At 31.4% G+C, this 24,741-nt stretch overlaps 1 protein-coding gene across 1 annotated transcript; it reads right to left on the bottom strand.

Moving 5' to 3' along the window:
* Positions 1-764: 764 nt before the first annotated feature.
* Positions 765-12,249, bottom strand: LOC139519144 (uncharacterized). The gene is made up of 10 exons (XM_071310965.1): positions 12,069-12,249; positions 9,122-9,173; positions 5,815-5,873; positions 5,277-5,356; positions 4,529-4,602; positions 3,990-4,060; positions 3,324-3,430; positions 2,808-2,872; positions 2,194-2,288; positions 765-1,436 (listed from the first exon to the last, which is right to left on the bottom strand). Exons 1-10 carry the CDS (start codon positions 12,157-12,159, stop codon positions 1,276-1,278), a joined length of 855 nt encoding a protein of 284 aa, XP_071167066.1. The 5' UTR covers positions 12,160-12,249; the 3' UTR covers positions 765-1,275.
* Positions 12,250-24,741: the final 12,492 nt, after the last annotated feature.

Here is a 24,741-nt window from a genome sequence, read left to right as displayed (position 1 = left end):
TCTTTTTCAAACTTGACTCCATATGCTATCAGTGCAAAAACATTTTCATGAAAACACGTTTAAATTATATTCTGATGTATAAAATACTGTATAAACAAACATCAGGAGCCTGTAATTCAGTGGTTGTCGTTTGTTTATGTGTTACATATTTGTTTTTCGTTCATTTTTACATAAATAAGGCCATTAATCTCGTTTGAATTGTTTTACATTGTCTTATCAGGGCCTTTTATAGCTGACTATGCATTTGGAAATTAGTATGGCGTTCATTATCACTAGACTAGTATATATTTGTTTAGGGGGCGGCTGAAGGACGCCTCCGGGTGCGGGAATTTCTCGCTACATTGAAGACCTGTTGGTGACCCTCTGCTGTTGTTTTTTATTTGGTCGGGTTGTTGTCTCTTTGACACATTCCCCATTTCCATTCTCAATTTTATTTATGGGCTTTGCTCATTGTTGAAGGCGAACGGTGACCTATAGTTGTTAATGTCTGTGTCATTTTGGTCTTTTGTGGATAGTTGTCTCATTGGCAATCATACCACATCTTCTTTTTTATATGATATGTATGTAAATGTAAGCATACATTTCTACTATCTTTCTAGGATGTATAATTTGCATTTCATGAAATGACTAGAATATTTCTACTTTACACTAGCACAACTAGTCAGTTAAGGGTTATCCATCAGCGAATTTTACAAACTAGTGAATTGACTGAAAGAAAGAGTCTACTGGTAGACAAGATTCACTGTACTATAAAAACTTTATAATTCTGTTTTTATCATGTTTATTATTGCTACCCCCAAAAAAATGTTGTCAATTCACATGATACATGTATATAATATAAATAGCAACCACAATTAAGTTAATATAGGTTCATAAATACTACAGATATTTGTAGATCATTAGTATACACGGTATATGTATATAAATATACAAATGTTTTATAAATGCATCAAATAACCATTGAAAATACATGTAAAATAAGTCCCAACATGCATATATATATAATATAAAATAAAATGCCAAGTAAAAATAGTATTCAGGCCAAATAAAATGATTTTTCCCCATTATTTCTTCCACAATAGAAGGATTTACAAAGAATCCCTTTATTTCACAAAAGTTGATGGGAACATTAGAAAAGTACATTTGTATTTAGGAAAGTGTAACAGAAAATGACCTAAAATAGTTGGAAGGAAATGAGAGGATAAAGATATAATGATTTATTCTATGTGGCCCTCATCAGTTTGCAGTTTGATTTAGTTATTGACAAAATACATACTAAAGCATTGACAGTATTTGACTAAAGTGTAGAACAGATCCAGAACCTATTGTAACAGGTTTACTAACATAACCAGCCTCCACACATAACATTGTCTTGTATTCATCATCTCCAAAATCACCCATTGCCTTGGCTTTATCTGCCCAAGGATTCCATACCACTAAAAATAGGAAATATTCTATCATTTAATAATGTTTATGAAAGCTGTTAATAATCTAGCATTATATAGTTAAAGTTTCTTACAAAAGCATCATAAAATAAAAGCCTTATGAACACTAAGGAGTGAAGAGTGTTTTCATTTTTCATTGTCAATGTAAAATTAAATCCTGCATAGTATTAAGGTTTTGAACCAAATTAGAGAATAATTTGAATTGAGTTGTCTCCCTTTGTCCTTGAATGTAATAGACTAGATTCGTAACTACAATCCCCTTCCCTTTCCCGAATGTGACCTACCGAATTAGACTATTTACCGGATTTGTTATCACATAAGCAACACGGTGTGGAGCAGGATCTGCTTACCCTTCCGGAGCACCTGAGATCACCCCTAGTTTTTTGGTGGGGTTCGTGTTGTTTATTATTTAGTTTTCTATGTTGTGTCGTGTGTGCTGTTGTTTGTTTGTCTTTTTCATTTTTAGCCATGGCGTTGTCAGTTTGTTTTAGATTTATGAGTTTGACTGTCCCTTTGGTATCTTTCGTCCCTCTTTCATACAGTATACTTTACTTAAATAAAACCATAAGTAAAAATGGGTTACTTTTTTGTGTTCTATCATTTTCTATTCCTTTATACTCTATTCAAAAATAGGTACAAGTTTGGCAAATTCTATTTGTAAGGTATCAGTTCATGAAAAAAGTTAAAAAAATCATTCATGTATATCTGATTTCTACATGTATGTAAATCTGGTGTCTACATTTCTTACCTATGTCAGGAAAATTATGAGTTTTGATTAAAACATCACCAGATTTCTCTGTAACTCCTTTTACTATTATTTCACTTGGACAGTTTTTGTAAACTCTACAATAAAAATTCTGAATATATATTGATATATTGATATATTGGTAGCAATTATATGTAGTGTCAGCACATGAGGCTATACATGGAATGTTAACTTAGATCAACCATAGGACTTTCATTTGAGTCTTCATTTTGTTAGAGAAATTACTTATTCTTCATGTTTTAAACTATCTCCCATTAGTAAAATGAAAACCATATGGAATATTATCTATTAACTGAAGTTTTAAACACACCAAGGATTATTTGTGTGATTTTTTTTTATCTGAATACATTCAATATGCAACTACAGGTTAAAGTTAGTTATTTAAGGGCAATAACTCCACTAAACAGTCAATGTAAAATTTCAACAAGACATTATGGAATGACCTGTTTTTTTTTTGTTTTTTCCAACAGACTAAGTGCATTCAGACATTTAGTGTCATTAATGCCCTATCCTTTTGTTTTAAATTGTAGACATCTCATAAAAGAAAAAGGTGCTATATAATATGCCCCAAAAAAGGGAACTCTAAATGAACTTGCCTGTCATAGTTTTCTGGAATAACAACAAATTCTCTTTTTTCAACCTCTTCTTTTCCATCAGCTACCTGTTTCAATGAATCACAGAAAAATAGGAACTTTGTCAGTGGTTGTTTTATCAAATCTTATTGGTTTTGTTATTTTAAAGAATTGGTGGCACAAATTTGATGCTTTCTATTCATATATTTACAACTTTTTTAGATTTTAAAACATCTGGATGTCTTTTGGTTATTTATGTTTTTTGATTGCTTTCTTATTTTCATACAGTGGGTCTTCATTGTTTTGTCATTATCTATGTTTTGTAAACTTATTCCACAAGATAAACCAAATGCAGCCAGTTAACATTTTGAAAAAAGTTTGAAGCAAGTGATATCATTGAAACATTATATACAACAGGTACATTTCCATACAACACAGATTTTGATTTGATTGTTTATCAATAACACTAACTTTATTAATACTATACTAATTAATCAAATTTCTGAATGCAGATTTAAATAATTAAAGTTAAGTACAAACCTTGTCTATATATGTGAGTTGTTCTAAACCAGAAATAGATGCATGTGAAATATCACCTGTTCTAAAGTATGTATGCATTAATGTAGTGAAATCAAATTCTTTTTTTCCTGAAAAAAAAATCATCAATTAAATATTCATGCTAACCAAAATCACATACCATATGTACATATGTTTCAAAAGCTTCCTGGCATTGGGGCGAGTATTTTCTATAAAGAGACAATTAAATTTAACTGTGTTTTGATATTCTGAAATCTTGTAAACACAAGTAGTGACCTTCTAAAACTACATAAGTAATGAAGCATATTTAGGGGAGGTCCGTGACAAATGCCTCCACCTGCTTAACTACTGAAATAAAGCCCCTGATACACCCACATTATAATAATTTGGCATATTTTAGGCTACAAACTTTTTCCTTCATTCAGTTTCTCCAATGATTTAATGCAGAGTGCAAAGTTCTCAATAGATAAGTGGTATATAAAAATTTATAAAAATTATCAGATATCAGCATAATATCATGTTATTTGATCAATTAACTAAGCACTTATCTTTATCTTTGTCATTGTCATACCACCATCTTTTCACATTCCATTTTAAAACATAAGATATGAATTCAGACTAAAAATTTATATTTATGAATAAAAAAATGTGTATGTGTAACTGTCCTACCTGTATTTTGTATTGTAAGTTTTAATGTCAACGATGATGCTCCTAGCTGTATTGTATACACAAGTTTAAATCTGAAAACAAACAAAATAAAATAAATTAAAAGGTATTTGAAGTTAGTACTAGTGTCCCCTAAATATATGACCCTAGTTGCTGAACCTATTTATAATATGCATATGTCTAATACTACAAAGGAGTAAGAACGTCCATCCAGTTCAGATACTTACAGGTTACAATAGACAATTGAGTAACATGGGTGCAGCAATTTTATGATGGTTTTCAGAATAACTGGGCCAATAGAAGTATGTACAATGAATCACTCATAATTTTACATTTGTCTTTAAATCTTATATACATGATAAGGGCCGCAATAGCAGTACAGTACAAACATTCACTGATATTTCCCCATGTGTCTTGTATTATTATATACATGTAAAGGGCAGATAGCAGTACTAGTACAGTACAAAAATTCACTGATTTTTCCCCATTTGTCTTGTATTATTATAAACATGTAAAGGGCTGATAACAGTATAATTACTCACTGATAATCCCACATTTGTCTTGTTTCGTCATCATCACTTAAAGATAAACAACAAACAATATTGCCATCCTCTTCCTACAATCAGAATCAAATCCACCTTAATAATTATTTCCATTAATTTGAAAATAATATAGAGACAGCCATTCAACAATATTTTTATTAGAATTTTTTTCAATTTTGTGGCCTATAGTTGTTTAGGTCCTCATCCTGGTGGATAGTTGTCTAATTGGCAGATCACACCACATCTCCCTGTGTATCTATATATGAGTGTCATAATAAAGACATTTGAGTTGTCTCCCTTTAAAGAAAACCTGAACATGCTTGACAATTCTTATTCTATTTCTATCAATATGACCTTTATTCAGATTCTAATTATATTACTTCTCTATTATTATTTTAAATATATATATTTATAATTTACTATAAATATATATTATATTGTAATTATTTTCTGGTTTACCGTTAGATAAATTTGATTATTGAGACTTATTATCAAATCTGTGTCTGTGACACAAAACAGATATGAACTTTAATATTTAGGTGACTTACATGTATAGACCCATTGGGTCGGGTGTATACATTTATGTATATATAATGCTAAACTACACTACTGTAATTTCACAAGTCACTATAATAAATAATCTGCTTACTTACTAACATGTACTTTTTATTACTAAATAAGCCATAAGGAGATATAAATCCTGTGTTTTTTAATGTATAACGATTCTCTTTACAATGGACTTTCATACCTTTGGAGGACTCTCTACTTGCCATCTTTTAATTCTAGCAAAGCCATGTTGCGGTCCTTTATCCCATGGGCCAAAACAAGCTAAAAAAAAAGGAAAATATTACTAGTCAAGGACATATTTAATATATAATCTGCATAATTGTTTTTGGTTTATCACATAATATTTACTGTAAACATATTTTATTAAAGAAATCATTATATATATAGCTACAAGGGTAAAGACATAAATACGAAATATACAAAAGATTCAATAACTGGGATAAGGAAACAAGAGCAGTGCTCTTATATAAATCCGTCATATTATTTGAAAGTGGATGATTGCAATACTAAACTTTGTCCTTGTCAGCAATTAAAAACATACCTACATGTATCTAGCCTATTTTGTTCTGCCAGAGGACAGGAAACAATTGTATTTTTTGTTGCATTATTGCCCTTAAACAAAAGTGTGACATACATCATTGTACATAATTATTAACATACAAAAATGTGCATTACTAAGTCTTGTAGATTAAAAAAAAAGTATTTATAAATAAACTTACGAAAGACAATTGGAATTCCACCTCTTATTGCTTTTTTGTTGTTGAAAACTGCATTTTCACTGAAAATCAAATCATACTAGTATTTTTTCATCATAGGCAAATGATTAATATTATACAATGTATGTGAGGTACGGATATCCTTCTAAAACAAAGCAGATAATTGTATTTGATAATTTCAAATTCATATCTTAATTTCTGATACTGTGGATTTATTAATATTCGTTGGATACCAATTTTCGTGGATTTCGTGGGTACAAAAGAACCACGAATTCAAATGTGCAACGAATTATAAGTTTTCCAAAGGAATAGGTGTAGAATTTGCCAAAACCACGAAATTAAATATCCACGAATATGTAAGTTTTCCTCAAACCCCGAAAATTGGTACCCACGAAAATAAATGAATCCACAGTATGCAGAATTAGACAGTAAACATATATTTTCCTAACTTCTCTGTAACAATCATACAGAACACTGATATGGAGTCTGATATATAAAAAATTCTACCACTGCATCAAGTGTGATACCATTTTTATCCACTTCAGACAGTTAAATATTCAAAATTAAACTGTTGAGAGAGTATAAGTATCATATTGCACAAGCTTTGGTGGTGGACTTTCTATGTGACCTCATCAGGCATGGTGGCCTTTTTTCATGACGTCACAATGGGAATTTCAAAGGAAGGCAAGAAAATTTTACGTCACAATCAAATTTTGACCAATGAACAACTGAGATCAAATGAACAACATGTTGATTAAATAAAAATAGTCAACAGATCAAGCCAGATGCTCCGCAGGGCGCAGCTTTATACGACCGCAGAGGTTGAACCCTGAACGGTTGGGGCAAGTATGGACACAACATTCAAGCTGGATACAGCTCTAAATTTGGATTGTGATTAAATAGTTGACACAGCATAGGTTTCTGACACAGAATGAATGTGGTCTAATGAACTTAAAATTTTTTTTTGGCCTTTGAGCAATTCCCTATGCTGTTGAATATTTATCCTCTCAAAAAAATGTTTGAAGAAATTTTCTTTTTATTTATGAAATCTGAAATGAGAAAAATTTAACCCCCCCCCCCCATTTTTTTTTCACATCCCCCTTTCCCTTTTACCAAAACTGATCTCAATTCAAATTTCTAATGGAGTTTGCAACAATAACTACTCATTTAAATACATCATAAAATATTAAAATGTAACAAAAGGGTAAAGATTGTTTTAATTTATCAGTTGGTAGTAAAAGTGAATATACATTGTATATTGTATAAAACAATGATTTAAGTTGACTCAACTACTATTCTGGACAAAGAAAGATAACTCCAATCAATTGAAAATTTCTTGCTATTGCACAATATTGTGCAATTAGATATTTCTGGCTATTGCGCAATACTGTGCAATTGAAAATATTTGCTATTGCACAATACTGTGCAATTGAAGATTTCTTGCTATTGCGCAAAACTGAGCAATTGAAAATTTCTTGCTATTGCACAATACTGTGCATTTGAAGATTTTTTGCTATTGCTGAATACTGTGCAATTGAAAATTTCTTGCTATTGCACAATACTTAAGATATAATAATTTTGGATCCTGATTTGAACCAACTTGAAAACTGGGCCCATAAACAAAAATCTAGGTACATGTTTAGATTCAGCATATCAAAAAAGCCAAAGAATTCAATTTTTGTTGAAATCAAATTTAGTTTAATTTTGGACCCTTTGGACTTAAATGTAGACCAATTTGAAAACGGGACCAAAAATTAAGAATCTACATACACAGTTAGATTTGGCATATCAAAGAACCCCAATTATTCAATTTTTGATGAATTCAAACAAAGTTTAATTTTGGACCCCGATTTGGACCAACTTGAAAACTGGGCCAATAATCAAAATCTAAGTTCATTTTTAGATTCAACATATTAAAGAACCCCAAGGATTCAATTTTTGTTAAAATCAAACTAAGTTTAATTTGGACCCTTTGGACCTTAATGTAGACCAATTTGAAAACGGGACCAAAAATTAAGAATCTACATACACAGTTAGATTTAGCATATCAAAGAACCCCAATTATTCAATTTTTGATGAAATCAAACAAAGTTCAATTTTGGACCCTTTGGGCCTCTCATTCCTAAACTGTTGGGACCAAAACTCCCAAAATCAAACCCAACCTTCCTTTTATGGTCATAAACCTTGTGTTTAAATTTCATAGATTTCTATTTACTTATACTTAAGTTATGGTGTGAAAACCAAGAATAATGCTTATTTGGGCCCCTTTTTGGCCTCTAATTCCTAAACTATTGGGACCTCAACTCCCAAAATCAATCCCAACCTTCCTTTTGTGGTCATAAACCTTGTGTTTAAATTTCACTGATATCTATTTACTTATACTAAAGTTATTGTGCAAAAACCAAGAATAATGCTTATTTGGGCCCTTTTTTGGCCCTTAATTCCTAATCTGTTGGAACCAAAACTCCCAAAATCAATCCCAACCTTCCTTTTGTGGTCATAAACCTTATGTCAAAATTTCATAGATTTCTATTCACTTAAACTTAAGTTATAGTGCGAAAACCAAGAAAATGCTTATTTGGGCCCTTTTTGGCCCCTAATTCCTAAAATGTTGGGACCAAAACTCCCAAAATCAATCCCAACCTTCCTTTAGTGGTCATAAACCTTGTGTCAAAATTTCATCAATTTCTGTTCATTTTCACTAAAGTTAGAGTGCGAAAACTAAAAGTTTTCGGACGACGACGACGCCAACGTGATAGCAATATACGACGAAAAATTAATTTTTTTGCGGTCGTAAAAAAAACGATAAATATTTTAAGAATTAGAGAAACAAGTATATTTGAAATCATCAATATTTTATTCAACCTGGTATTATTTTTGTAAGTCAATAAAGGCAAACATTTGTTGGCTTTCTTGACAGTTTGCTTGAGCTGTAAGTTACTGTCTCACTGACAATGATTTCTTTTTATTCATATTACAAGCATACATCAGAATGGTATGAATAAATCATTTTGGTGGTGAATTTTCATTCTATAAGAATTCAATTCAAGCAGCAACTGTATGAGCATTTTGAAAACGTCAATATTCACTTTGACCTTGGCTGGCAGATAGATTGCCAAAACAAAATAAAATGTGTGGTTGTATAGATCATTGTGCAGTTGTAAAATTATGAATATGAAATATTTACTTGATGTAATTTGATATGACACATATATTCATGACACATTTTTATATTCAAGCTGAAAGAAGAATCAAATGTTAATTTATGTATTGGTCAGAGTGACTTATGACGTTATGAGGGAAATTTTACCTTAGGAACAATATTTCTTTACCACGGTTTTCCCAGGATAAAACTGTTGCACCTATAAAGAAAAAAAAACACATTTGGTATGACTATAAATTTTCATTTCAGTTCTTGACTATGAACAACAAAATTATTTATTTTGTAAAAAATATTTCTGTTCTCCATTTATCATTGTTTATAAGATGCATACCATACAACAAAATATTTTTATTTCCCTGTGTACATTATTCAATTTGGCAGCATTTCATTCAAGATTATGGTTGTTTTTCTGAATATGTTTACCATCTAACCCCTTATTTTATTGATTTTGTATTTGTATTGTGTTATAGATCAAATTTATTTGTTCAGTGTAAGTTCACTTATGTAAATTATGACTTTTGTCTCGATTGAGTTAAGCCATTTCAATTGATATTTTATAGTATATGTCTTTCTATGTTATGATGACTATAATGTTACACAATTGTTTTTCAGATAAGGGTGAAGGTTGGTACCTATCAAAAAGATAAAACCTGCTGCATTTGTTTGCACTTGTCATGAGTCAGGAATCAATAATAATGAATCCCTACGATTCCCTAGACAATGCGAGTCAACCAGAAGATCACTATTTGAAATTTCATAATGTATGGTAACTTACAGATATTTGACTTGTTGAATCTATTTTTACTCCATGCCATTCTTATGTATATTTTAAGTTATTCAGAACATAACAAAAGGATAGTGTACTGGATGTGTCGGTCATAACAAACGAACAAATATGGCTGTATTTAAACTACTCTGAGTATAGTTCAAATAATTATGACGTCTGGAAAGGCTATTTTAATTTTTTCTGGGACGCCTGCCTTCCCAGAAAAAAAATAAAATATCATTGCCAGACGTCATAATTATTTGGACTACTCTGAGTACAGACTTACCTGTGAAGTTGGAAAAGTTTTAATGCCTGGCATGCACTTGATATATAAAACTTAAAACTTTCAAACAGCACAGGTAAGTCTGTACACAGAGTAGTTTTTGAGGTGACACTACGGCCATACATTTATGGCAGTGTCTGCGCGTACCCGCATGTGGGTACGAATAGTCAAATTGACATTTGTAGGCTACGCGTACCCACATCCGGTTTTATAATAAAATGCAATCAAATCGGGAATTAAACGTGAAATATATACAGAAATTATCGATAACATGGGGATTTCGAGTAGAACAAGTGAAGGGTATGACAAATAATATTTTCGAATTGTATTTATAAGTTGATAATATATAATAAACCTTGCAAATTTTAAAAATGCATGTATACTGATTGAAAATGAAATATACAGTCCCTATGTAAACTATATGGGTCATTTTCAAAAAATGTGGATATTTCAGTTGTGAAATAACAATACAAAAAAATATTCAATTTTCAACTTTAATATATGAAATTGAATAGTTTAACAACAATACAACACGAAATAAAAATATGCAATCTTAAATGCTACTATAAAAATATTTTAAAAAATAACATAGAAACAAGTATGGGACATATGTCAACTACATAACGGATTTAGTTTCGGTCCCTATTTTTTTTTTAATAATATTTACATTTTGCTTGATATATATTTCAATAAAAATCATCACACTTTTTTCAAAACAGTGAACATGGTTAAAATAACACTTTTTAGAAACATATTTTAAAGTGAATTTAATTCAGCATTGTCAACTACATAACGCTTTTTGTCAACTACATAACGACTCACTGCGTTATGTAGTTGATCGTTATGTAGTTGACCTATTTGTGGTTTTTGGATGTTTTTCTTGACCCTAATACTACCAGATAAATGGTTTTTATTGAATTAGAGTCAGTATTATAGACTTTGAATGATTTATGTAAAAAAAATTATTTATGCCAAAATTTATCAATGTTTTTGCCGTTACAAAGTTGACATAGAATAAAATTACGGAGTAATTTGTACTCACCAAAACTAATCTATAATGAAATGAATCAATGATGTCATCCTGTAACTTTAAGCACGTCATCAGAGGATGAAGAGTAAGTAGAGAACACTTCCTTAGTTACAAGGGATATAATCAGTTGTTTATTGGCAACGTTATTTCATTTGTGTTATGTAGTTGACATTTTTTTAAGTACGAAATGAAAAGTAAAAAAAAATGCTAATAAAATCTAATAATTCCCTGTATTTGTGTATACATACCTGCAGTGATACCTATATATTTATAATAACAAAAGAAAAATAATAATTTCCGCTGGGTATTAAAACCAGCATTTAAAAAAGACTAGTTTTTCAATTTCGTACAAGCAATTTTGGGGTTTTTGGACCCTTTGAAACCCACTGGAAGCAATTTCTGTAGCTAAATTTCATATTGAATTTGCTGGAACTTGTTACACACACCAAAAACTAAATGGTGTATCTAAAAATTGGATAAAAATATTTACACTTTTTTAGAAATATTGATTGTACAAGAAAATCCACTTTTTTTGAAAAAGGCCCTTATATAGTCCTATAATATATAATATCCGAATTTTAAGTTGCTACCACGCCTCAGAGGCAAAATGTTTTTTGATGCGCTGAAGGTTTACATTTTCGTGAAACATTTTGTTATTCATGATAACTTTGAAATGTCTGCCCCACATGTACATGTATATCACTCTTTTCCCATTTTAAGAATATTTATTAACCGAGAAAAACTGTTCACTTTAATATACATATATATAAATGTTTACAAAACTTCTAAGTAGTTGATCAATTTTATTCACTAATTGCGATAATTTCTGTATATATTTTACGTTTAATTCCCGATCAGATGGCAATTTATTATAAAACCGGATGTGGGTACGCGTAGCCTATGAACGACAATTTTGCTATTCGTACCCGCATGCGGGTACGCGCAGACACTGCCTACATTTATATGTCCATTTGCTATGATGAATCTTAAAAGATGGACACGTAGATTCAGTTACCAAACAAATGCACTACTAGATTGCATCCGTCTCCCCGTGAAAGAACTACTGTGTCAGCTGCTGGGAATCTCTTTTCTAGTATCTCAGACATTCTCCAAATAGTTGTTATTGTTTGGGTCTTTTCTAGAGCCAACGTTTCTGTTTTTGAACTCTTGAAAATTTACTTCCTGGTTGTCTAAAAGTTGAAATAATACCGGTTACTTTAGCGAAAAATTTCCGCATTTATTTTATTTGTTTGCGCATCTTTCAAGTTTGTTTATCTTATGTGTATTTTATATATTTGCCCTCTTTCCCTTTTTTAAATAAAAAATAATAAATATAGAATGATCGCCAATTAGACAAATTTCAATCCACACAAGGAATTGTATCTTTAAAATCACGATACGAAAACCTTCCTCTTATATAAACCTCAACTCAAAACAAAACAAAAAATAAAATCAGTAAGCTTAAACTTAACAGCCATTTTTTATTATCACTTTTCTTAATTTAACGTTTAAATAAAGTATTATAATTTAATTTTGAATGTAACACGTCTTCTGATTGGCTGACAGTGTTTTATCTATCAGCTCATGGACATAGTTTTGTCATGTGACCTTGACGTCATCCACATTTTTTTCAAGATTTACTCTGGTTTTAAGGATGTCTGCTGCTCTAATTTAAAATAACAAGGATTTCATGTGATTGCTTAAAATGAAAACAACTTTGATATTTAAAAAAAATGAAGTAATAAAATCGATAGTCTCGTGTGTAGTTTTCAAAATACGAGACATTTAGAAAATGGCGGGAAAAGGGTTTTCTTCAGACTTTACTATTTGTTAACATTGGAATTGTTTTTTACCCTTTAAACCAAGAAAAAATAACAAGGATTTCATGACAAAAATTCAAATGGTCATCAATGATCTATTGAACAGATTTATGAAGACAAAAGTGGGGTCTCGTGTAAAAAATATTTTAATACATTTGTATGGATAAAACCTGAGAAAATCGAAAATATGACAAGAATTCAAAAACATGACCAGCAGACATCCTTAAATGCAATTCCTAATTCAGGGGCGGATTTATGCGGGGGCGTGGCGGGCGTGCGCCCCCCTAAAATTTGCAAAGCATGGCCGGGTTGTCTGCACGTAATAAGTATCCGAAGAGACGACGAAAGCTAGCCTAATGTCGTCGCATTAAATCTGTTTTAACATTCAAACAAGTATTACTATATAAAACAGTAATTTAACAGAATTATTTAACGTGATTACTAATCAACTGACCTATTGTTTATTTAAGTTCTATAAACATGTTACACTTCAAAGGAAGGTGTCAAACGCGGTACTGCGTTTGATGACAAATATCATAGGCTTTCAGCAGTTAGAATAAAACAATTGTGACATTGTAGTTGCAGTTTTAATAAACAATTTCTTTGATAATTGAAGTTCAAAAACATCCCTACATCACTTTCCCATGAAAAAGGTGGAAGTGTCCTACCCGCTATTTGGGTTATTTCATCAAGAAAGCAGTCTAAGTTAGATTCTTTCTTAAGGAAAGATAAAGATTATGGTTCAAGCGAGAGGTTAGTTTGTTAATTTGACTCATTATTTAATATCTCTGTGACAATATATGATTCTCACTTGCAACATGTAAATTTTGCCGAAGCATGCATAAACGGTCAAGGACCAAACCCGTAGGTACTACAGTATTACATGGGATCCAAAGAAAATAAGCACAATTTTTTAAGGATCTCATTTTGATTTTAGTGGTTACAGCCAATTTTTTTTTTTACAGAATTGAAAAGTCCAGCACGACCTCCGAAAATAGAACAAAAATAAAAACACGTATTATGTCGGAATTGACAAATAAATTGTACCAGTAATAATTTTCGTTTTCAAAATCTTATATTGGTCAGATGAAAAATCGTCATTTGCTTCGTCTCACTTTGCGTCTGTCGGTCCGCCTGTCTATCTGTCAACTCTTCACATTATGGTTAATGTAGATTGTCATTAAAATTATGCGGTTTTAGATTGAAACTTTAATTTCTCGCTCATTTTACCACAAATGTTTCTCGCCACACTTCGCTTGGCAAGATATCTATCTACATTGCACCCACTCTAGAAGAATATTTCAATAACTTTGATTATTTTAACCTCAAAAAATTTATCGCCTCGCTCCGCTCGGCGACATTTTATTCTGCGCCCCCTAACGTCTAATCCTGTATCCGCCCCTGTAATTAAATTATAAGAAGTGACTGTCTGTAATACGTTTTCTGTATATTCAAAATAACATAAAAAAATGTTGTGCCCACTTATACATGTTATAAATAACCCACTACGTAGGCTACTATCATGGTTATTCAGTGTACACCACATTTTTTATGTTATTTCTTCATAGACAGAACAAATATTACAGTCATTCCTGAAATGAAAGTTATGACAATAAAAGGCAAACAAGTGACGTAGCTTGCCTTCTGTTATAGCCAAGGCAGGGGGTCTGCAGTTTTAGTTTATTCCATCATAATAATGTTTATACGCCCTTCAATCATTTATACTTAAAAGCTTTTCTAGTTGATTAATTACTGGTACCTACAACATCTTTAATGTTCGGACGAATACATAAACATGATAAATGTTCTGAAATTACATTTAATTTTTACCCCTTTTTTCAAACTGAATCCTTCCAGCAGAGACATATAATAAATATATGTCTATGCTTCCAGTGAACGTCCCAGATGTTTGCGAATAAAAGAGAATGCAGGGGTATAGCCTTTATTTTAACGACACAACAAGTCAACCATACACCTGAGAATCCACAAAGAAACCATACCAACTGACTATAATACAGAATAGAACAAAATAGACGTATATATGACAACAACAACTTAAACATGTTAAACATTTGACACTGTTGTCGTGTTTACGATTTTTCATATTAGACCAGATATTTCATTTTGTTATCAATATTTGCATTGTTTTTTATTCATGGTATTGAAAATACTATACTCGTTAGAATTTATATAAATATCAATACATTAAACATTTTTTTTTCATTAAATATCTTATATACTAGTAGAAAGTAAAATCACAAAAATACCGAAATCCGCGGAAAATTCAAAACAGAAAGTCCCTTACCAAAGTAGTTTATATTGAATAATGGCTATGAAATTAAACACATGTGATCGACAATTAAACATGCAGCTTTTGTAAAATAGAATAAAAGTTTTCTTTAATTCAAAAGTGGAAAGAAAGGTTATTGAATTCAACGTATATTTTCATATGAAAATCATTATTGACGTTGCTTCGTTCCTCATCTTTTACAACATCGTCCTTAATAAAATTATGTGCATTACACGGATTTTTTTTTTACCTTAGTTCACCATGTTTGCCTTAATTGAATGTACGATTTTGTTTAAACTTTTTGACAAAATTTACACACGAAAACTGTACAGTGTATGAATGTAATTTTAAACCATCTCGTCATTTTCGACAGATTAATAAATTAAGAGAAATGATAATTGGGACGTCCGAAAAAACTCGTTCGAAATTAATGAAAGAATTGCCCCTGGTCGTTTAGCTACCAACCAACCGACATACATATATATATATATATACTAACAGCATTCTATTCTCAGATAAACAAAAATCTCATACTTTTCATTATAAAGAGCAAAGGAAATAAGTCATGATAGTTTTGGATGAAACTGTCAAATAGTTTTGTTCTGCAAACCATCATGAACTACTGTCTTCAGTGACAGTTCAATAAGATGAATACTGGGAGGGAATGCTGGTACTTTAATTGATCCAGACAAGATTTTGAAGTTATTGTGGTCCAATATTGCTTTCATTCATATTATACAATCCATTCTGACATAACAAAACCTTTTGAGTTATTTTGAGACCATTTGAATATAAATTCTACAGTACAAATATGGTCTGTTTTGGTTGATGCTGTCAATTTATTTTAGATACGAACAATCCTGAGGTATCAAGACTACTGCTTTGTTTATGCCATTAAATATACTAAGAAATTAAACATGTTGTATAAAATGGAGACATGCTTGCACTGTTAATTGATCCTTGTAACATTTGGTAGCCATTATGTTCCAGTATTGCCGTCATTTGCATCATACAATCTATCCTCACGTAAACATATTACTGATTTACAATGTGGCCTTTACAAAATAAAGTTAAACACTTTTTAGTTTTGTTTGATGCGGTCAAATATTTGTCGTTATACGACTCAGCCTGAGGTATATCTAAACTACAGATTTTGTTGCGAATCAATATTTTTAATAAGAAGAGGACTTGCTGGCACTCTTAATTGATGCAAGCATACATTTTGTAATCGTTTTGTTATAATATTGCTGTATTATACATTCCATTCTGACATAAAAAATATATTGACATAATAGAGTGGAAATTTTGTCAGGTTTGGGTAATGCATTCAAATAATTTTGTTTTAAGAGCCAGCCTGAAATATCGAAACTAGTACATTTTTGTTTCGAGTCAATAGTTTGAATAAAAAGAGGACATGCTGGCAATCTAAAATGATCCAGAGAAACATTTGTAATCATTGTGTTCCAGTTTTGTTGCCATTGATTTTGTTCGCATTAATTTGTAATGCCAGCATGTCTTCATTTTATTCTCTTCAAAATATTGATCGCCACAAAAAAAATTAGTAGTTTTGATATCTCAGGCTGATTTGATACCAAATCATTTGTACGCATCAACTGAATATATATTACATTACATGTATTACATCTTCCTATATCTATAAACATAATGTCAGTAAAAAGAAAAACATGTCTCAAAAGAAAAAAAACTTTAGGTAAGTTAACACATGTTGATTATCCAATGTTGTAAATATATCAGAACCATAAACAACTGTCATACATATTGGAAGTTTAGTTAGCTATAAAACCAGGTTTACCTCACGTAAAAACGTCATTGATTTTATTTTTCTAAATATGAATTATAGAAAGTAGGTTTGATTTAACTACATGCAAGTGTAACTGTTAACTGATTTCTAAACAGATATTAATGTTGTACATGTAATAGTATGATTCAAATCGGGCGAATATATAGAGAGAACACTATATAGGCCTTGCAAAAGCACACCCGTATCAACCCGAGACATCAATATAATTCCAAGACCTCTGCACGTTGGATAAGATTATAAGACAATGTTCACTGCTGTAACCCTATTTTTGACATTTTTATCTGTAATGTCTGTTTGTTTTGTTTACTCCGTTGTCGATATACATGTTCTATAATTGTATATGACTGTCATACAAGTGAGATGTTTAGCTACCCATAAAACCATAATCCACCGTTTTTCTACATGCGGAAATCCATTCATTTCATTTGTTTGAACTTTTTATTTGTACTATTTGATAAAGGACGTTTTGTTTGAATTTTCTGTGGAGTTCGTTTTTTTTATGATTTTTACTTCTTTTTTGTATCTGTAGTTAAGTGTCCAGATCCCTTACCTAGAACCTGTTCTCAATGGACCATAACGGTAACCACAGGGGAACAGAATGTTGGAATTACAGGAATTTTGAACTGCCCAGCTGGTTATCCTCTTTTGGGGATGGCAGTATAACTTGTTTAGAGTCTGGCGTATGGAGTCCGAAGAATGCTTTATGTAATACTTGTGTTTTATTTGACTACTTTTATTGATCTTTATGTATGAGTCATTTTTTTCTATCTTCTTAAATGAACTCATTATAGATACCGGGATTGAATTTATATCTGCGCCAGACGTGCGTTTCGTCACAAAAGACTCATCAGTGATTCTGTGCACAAACTTTGGTGACAAGGATCTAAGAATTCTCCGTTCTACTTCCTGTTTCAAAGAATTCTGTAGATTATCTGGTTTTGTCGGATTAATACACACCTTCAAAGAGTTAAAGGCTAATATTTCATTGGCTAAAGTAGACATGATCAGCATTGCGTCAAGTACGTCTTGCAATGAACATCATTTATATTTTCAGTTTACCATTGTACTCAAGTATGAACACAAAACCCGCGAAACATATTTTTCACCCTCAACGAATTTAACTATTCTTGGAAAGAAGTAAAATAAAAACAAAATATTGAATTTAAAAACAATTACAGGGTTAATGTAGATATATACATCTTGATATCTTGAATGATAAAACATTTCGATACTATCAAACATCATTATGTCATGTCGCTATAATATTTTTTTTAGGTTTTCCAAATGGTATCGATGAGGGGTATATACGTTCATTCGGTGGCTCCACATACACACTTGTTAAAACTAGAAAGGGGTATGAACAGGCAAAGGTGAATCGTTATGCATATATATTCTAATTCAACACTAACGGGATATTTCAAAGATTTATACATTTTACATTAAAATCGAAGAAATATTGATTTAAAATATAGATGATTTACATATGTTTTTATGATTGACATGTGTGTTTGTGATGCATACACTATCTTTAGAACGTGGTTTACTGTCTTATCAAATCATGTTTTGCAGGAGTCTTGCTCTTCTTTGTTTGGAACTCTATTGGAAATAAACAACGAAGAAGAAAATATTTTCATTGGTTCAGCTATGCTTGAAATTGGTTAGCAATTGATCTTAAAATTAGATACATACCATTGTATTGAAATTTTTATAACATAACTGCTCAAAACGCTAGATCTAATATTACATGTAACTTTAAAAAAACATCAAAACCAAAAAAAAGACAAAATCGAATAATTAAGCTTCGATCTCTACTAGTTCTTTATAGGAAAATTCCAACAGTGTCTGCATATGAAGTATATATCTCCCAATTGCTACAATGATTCGGAGCTATACTAGAAATACTTTTTTCAGTCATTTCAATATCTCACAGACGGTCCATTTTTTCAATCAGAATGTTCAAATGGTCAATACTTTGGTATTTGGATGATGCTATAGGGTAAGATAAGATAATATTACTTATCTACGATTTAAAAGAGGGGCAAAAGATACCAAAGGAACAGTCAAACTCATAAATCGAAAATAAACTGACAACGCCATGTCTAAAAATGAAAAAAGACAAGCAGACAAAAATAGTATACAAGACACAACTTAGAAAACTAAAGACTGGGCAACACGAACCCCACCAAAATCTGGGGATGATTTTAGGTGCTCTGGAAGGGTAAACAGATACGTATCAACGTATGATATTTGAAGATATCGACGGGAGTCACATGTAAAGCAGGATTTGCTTACTCTAACGAAGCCCTCTTTGCTGAGGATATTGCTGCTCTGTCTTTATCTTTCTAGGTTGTGGTTTCCATCTGCGGTATGAGTTTGTGTCGATATTTCTTTCATGCCAAATCGGTGTTTAATATGTTTGTCTTCGTGAGTTTGAATATCGCTTTGCTATATATTCTGCCTCCCTTTTAAACCGACAACCCTTTATCAAGGAAATCGAGATATATAAATACAGATTAGTGTGCCTTATATCTGGATATCATGTTTCAAGTGTAAACGTTTATCTAGCAATATTAAAACAGCACCTGAGTATAAGATTCTATTTGATACAATAGCCGGATATTGCATTTCCTATCTCGATTTCCTTGATAAAGGGTTGTCGGTTTAAAAGGGAGGCAGAATATATAGCAAAGCGATATTCAAACTCACGAAGACAAACATATTAAACACCGATTTGGTCTCGTTAGGTCTAAGTTCAATGTGATAGTTTCGTTCACACAGTCAACACAATTTTTAATATGAAATGAAATGCGAATACTTGAGTTTTTTGAAAGTTTTTTTTAATTTTCCCAAAAAATGTTTTTTAAGTATATAAGTTTGATTTATATCGTTCAAGTCTGCTTTATCAGTTTTTGTAATTGAATCTAGAGTTGTTATACAGTACATGATATATTAGATATCTAGATTCTACTGACGAGGAAACGTAACACTAGACCACCGAAATCTGAATTATTAAGCTCAGTATAGGTGGCGGAGTGGTCAAGAGCGATAGACAGTGTGCAGGCGGTGTTGTCTCTATTTCCAAAAAGCATGAGTTCGAATTCCAGGGAGGGAAGAACAATTATTTGTATCTGCAAATTTGCAGGTTTAACATTGTTGTACTACTTTTAGAGTATTTATGGAAATAAATGGTGTTTTCAGTCGTATATCACATTCACTGATGATCCAATTGATGGATCTGTTGTAGAGTTGTTACTTATTTAGAGTTATATGTAGCTTTCTTTTTACTACTTGTTGTATGTTTAAGGAATCCATATATCGGATTAGAATCAAAGAATGTAATGATTTTGTGTGGCAATCTGGATATACAACAGAAGAAAACAAATTTGACTACTGGGATACGAACCAACTCGATAATATTCAACTGGGTAGTTGTGTTATATGAGGGATTTTAAATGATATAACCTCCAGAAAAGAATTTGCTCATTTCCCCAAGAATTTATATGTGAATCCAGGTAGGATATGTTATAATTGATGATCGCTATATAAAACTGATTTTGTTTTTGCATTTTGTATTAGCATAGAATGTAAGTAATGAAATTGCTACCAAATACATAAAATAACATAACTAAATAATAAATAATTAAGAATATGCAGCTTATACAAAAAGTCACAGAAATTCTAGATAAACTTTTCATTTAGAGTTAATAAAAAAAAAAAGCAATTACCATTCAACATACACTATTTAAACTAATGATGTGTAACAAATGACATACTCAAAAATATTGGACAATATGACAGAAAGCATTTATTTCCTAAACCCGAAAGTTAAAAAATGCCATTCGATGCATTTGCTGGTGGCGTTTGTATTCCCCAAAGGTATCACCAGCCCAGTAGTCATCACTTCTGTGTTCATCACTTCTGTGTTGACATAAAATCATTGAAATCGTCATTATTATGAATTAACTGTTAACAAAACTTAACTTTTTTGAAATACTAAAGATGTTCTACCTCAGAAATAGATTACCTAAGGTGTATTTCGCAAAATAAAACAGAGCATAGTCAAGTCATTTACTATTTACTCTTATTTTTTCTCAAATTTAATTAATTTCGCTTACTGATGTTAATGTTTGAATACTCTAGTATCACTCTTACATATATCGTATTTTCTACTTTGCAGGTTTGACTAGTAACCATGACGACAGAGAACAGACAACGAGAAAATGCAGTTATAGTAAAATCTCAAACAAAAGTTAACTGTATAGCATTGTTTTCTGCCAAACCTCTCTCTCACTGTCTCTTGATTTTGTAAGAATATTAGAATGATGAGGTGGATAGAAGTAAGGAACATGGTGATGATTGGGTAGTATGTAAGACTAAATGAAAGGTGAACGAGAGTCAAAGTACAGGGAAGCGGGAATCAAGGATGAGTCATTGGGGCGGAACATGGGGATTAGGGGGTAAAACGAAGAGAACAGTTTTGTACATAAAGCAATGACAGACGTTGGTTTGGTCGTTTGAGATTGTTTGCGTTTGGCATGTCAAATCCTTTCATAGCTTGCAATATGATATCGTTATGTCATTTTCGAATTGTATTGTTAAAGATCGCGGGTGTGATGTCGATTTGTTTACATCTATGCTGTTTATGATAAAAATATATGACTGGCTTATTTTCTTTGGCATAGCACACATATAAGTTAAAACTGTAGTGTTGAATATTCGTCAGCACTATTCGCATGCAATAAATAATCCAATAACGCGTAATAAATTACTGTATGTACCGCGTATAATGTTAACGTATTACTTTATCGTGTTTTTGACATGAACGGCCTTTCATATCTCGACGTTGTGACGTCTCATTGGGTGTACCGTTACGGGGTATATCCTTTGGTGAGTCAGTATACCTTAGACGAATCATTAGCCTTTATATTGTTATTCTTGCCACATGACAATTATTTACAACGTTGACCATGCCAGCAGCTAATTCGCGCTCATTTTGGAGTCACCGTGGCATCAAATTCTGGATTTGTTTTCAAATTTCTAAAATGGCAAATTGTTTACCTAATGCAGTGGTAAAATTATTGAGTACAAAAAAAATAAACAATTTTTACAGAAACTTTTTACATGTGTAAGAGGAAAATATAGAAATATTGAAAAATTTAATTTTGTATCTTATTTTTTTTTGTGGACTAGTATATATATATTCTAGCAGCAATTCTGGCTTTAATGCATATTATTTTTGGGGTTGACACCGTATTGACATAAAGAAGTTTTGCTGATAACCATATTGTAGAGTGTTTTGGAAGTCAAAGTCCGATTTAGTTGTACCAGTGTGAAACCTTTTTTGGGAATTTGTTTATTTTTGACAGAGCGACAGGATTACACACGTGTACATTTTAAAGTATTGTCTTAAAGATATCATTATATTACTTCAAATCTAAATAGCAAGACAGAAAACAAAATATAACTATAATTGTCGTACCAGTTATGACATATTAAAATCACTGAGGGCAGATTGTAATGACAGTCATTATAGATTTTTATTTATATATAAAAATCTTTCCTTGGTTTCAGTGTAAAAATAAGTGCACATTTCTGTTTCTGTTAACATTTATAAAGAAAAGAGTTGGTGTATACAATTCTATTGAATAACTTGAACCGAAAATTTTAAGTTTAGTGTTTTTTGTTGCTAAATTTAGAAGCATGTCCCTCCAAAAAGGATTTAACTTTTTAAGATATTTTACCAAACCCTTCCTTTTCAGGTACAATATTCTATCCCGTCAATATTTTTCTATATAACTCAATAATTTGTCTGGAAATTGGTATATTTTCTTTAGTATGTTTTTCTTAAGGATGTACTGATTTTTTGGGGGAATTTGTGTCAGATTTTTGGACTCCTCGGTGTTTTTCCCTATGATACAAGGTAAGATATGATACAAGGTAAGATATTTTGCCCCATAACACCCATTTATTTTTTCATATAAGATGTAAGAGCTTACTGTCTGTACATCACAGTTTGGTTACCATTTCGAGGCCCTGTCCACTAGTTCATGGTTAATCAATGTTGCTGTTCACCCGATTGCCTTTTATTGAATCTTCACGCCGATAGGCGTGACATATTCATATGCCAACAATTTATCTTACTCCTCCGTGAGGTATTGCATGCAGAAACGTATGTGCAAGGGTTATTCGACAGTTATATTCCTCACTGGAATTATGTTTTGCAAGAAATGAAACTTCGTAGTGGGAAGTCATATATAACGAAAGCATATCTTTTATTGGCGTACATTGACAACATATGTAAACTTAGGGATTAGTACAAGCAAATGAGTATCTGCACAGACGATCATATCCTGATGACCACAACCAAAAATGGTGAGAACGTTACGGAACACTTATGTTCGGATGATAGAAAATGAATGGATAACTCGAATGGAATCAGTAGTTATACGGTATGTCATGGTATGTCTGTAAGCAGTGCAAAAAATTAAAATAGCAAATTACAGGAACTCCAAAAGGAATTTGAAACGTAAAGTCCCTTAGCAAATGGCAAAATCAAAAGCTCAAATACACCAAAACGAACGGAAAATAACTGCGACACTCCCGACCCGTCACAGTCATTCCCAAATTAACAGTATAGTTCAATACTGGGGAGATATTCCGACTTCTTTAAGGTGGCGCTTTTTTGCCTGTTTGAAATTAAAAAAAAAACCCTTGCGTGACTACTTGACTGTACTGTCGTTTGCTTGGTGAAGGCAAATTTTAGACTCTTTATTTTAAAACACACTCTCCTTTTCCAGTCGCTATATATATTTCCGCATTCATCCCGGGTCATCCACTTTGCGGTAACTACATTGTTGACTGAGTGTTTAGTTTTTCTTATCCTTAATATGTATGACCGTATGTTGACATCTCGATATCCTTTTGGTGTTTTTCGCTTTTTATCTGTCGTTAGGTGCTGTCTCATTGTATAAACCTATTATAATCATTAAATATTTGCCATTAGCCACTAAAAAGAATAATCAAAACATGGAAATGTTGTTTATCTTCAAGAAAAAATAGAATATAAGTAATTTAACTGATATCATTGTTCAAATTCAATAAATGATATTCTTGGTGTTTTTTATTATTATTTATTTATGTTGTCAGATTGATCACATACTGGTCCCAACATAAATGATGATTTCGCTTCGAACTTTATTATACATCAAAATAAATAAATAAAGTATGTATAGATAACACACACATATACATGTATATATATATATATATATACAAAACTATACAGATATAAAATAAAACTATATACATATATATTGAAGTAGTCCATATTTTTATTCAATAGATAACTATACACAAATTGAACAACGATATTTGCAAAACTATACCGATATTAGATAAAACAGTTTACTATATACATATATTGAAGTACTCCCCTTTTCTATTCACAGTCCTTACCACATATACCATACTGCTAGACGTTTGGTTTTTACTTACAGACCAATGAAATAAATCATAGAAATGGCTTAATATATAAACTATTTTAAAATGGAACTATCACGCCTGAAGTGACGGTGAGATGAAATTGACTTCAAAACCACAATGAGCAATGTGGACTTTCTGTTCAGATCCTGGAATATGTGAGTTTATTTATATTGTTCATCGAAAGGTAAAGAATATGGAATGAAAAGGCCACTGTCTATAAGGTTTGAATGTGAAGTTTTAAGAAAAGTCAAAGCAGGCTCAAACTCGTTCGAGT

The sequence above is a fragment of the Mytilus edulis genome, chromosome 4 (assembly GCF_963676685.1).
Source record: "Mytilus edulis chromosome 4, xbMytEdul2.2, whole genome shotgun sequence".
NCBI classification, from domain to species: Eukaryota; Metazoa; Mollusca; class Bivalvia; order Mytilida; family Mytilidae; genus Mytilus; species Mytilus edulis.
Note: the sequence above shows the minus strand (reverse complement) of the source record. Positions and strands in the feature narration are given on the sequence as shown.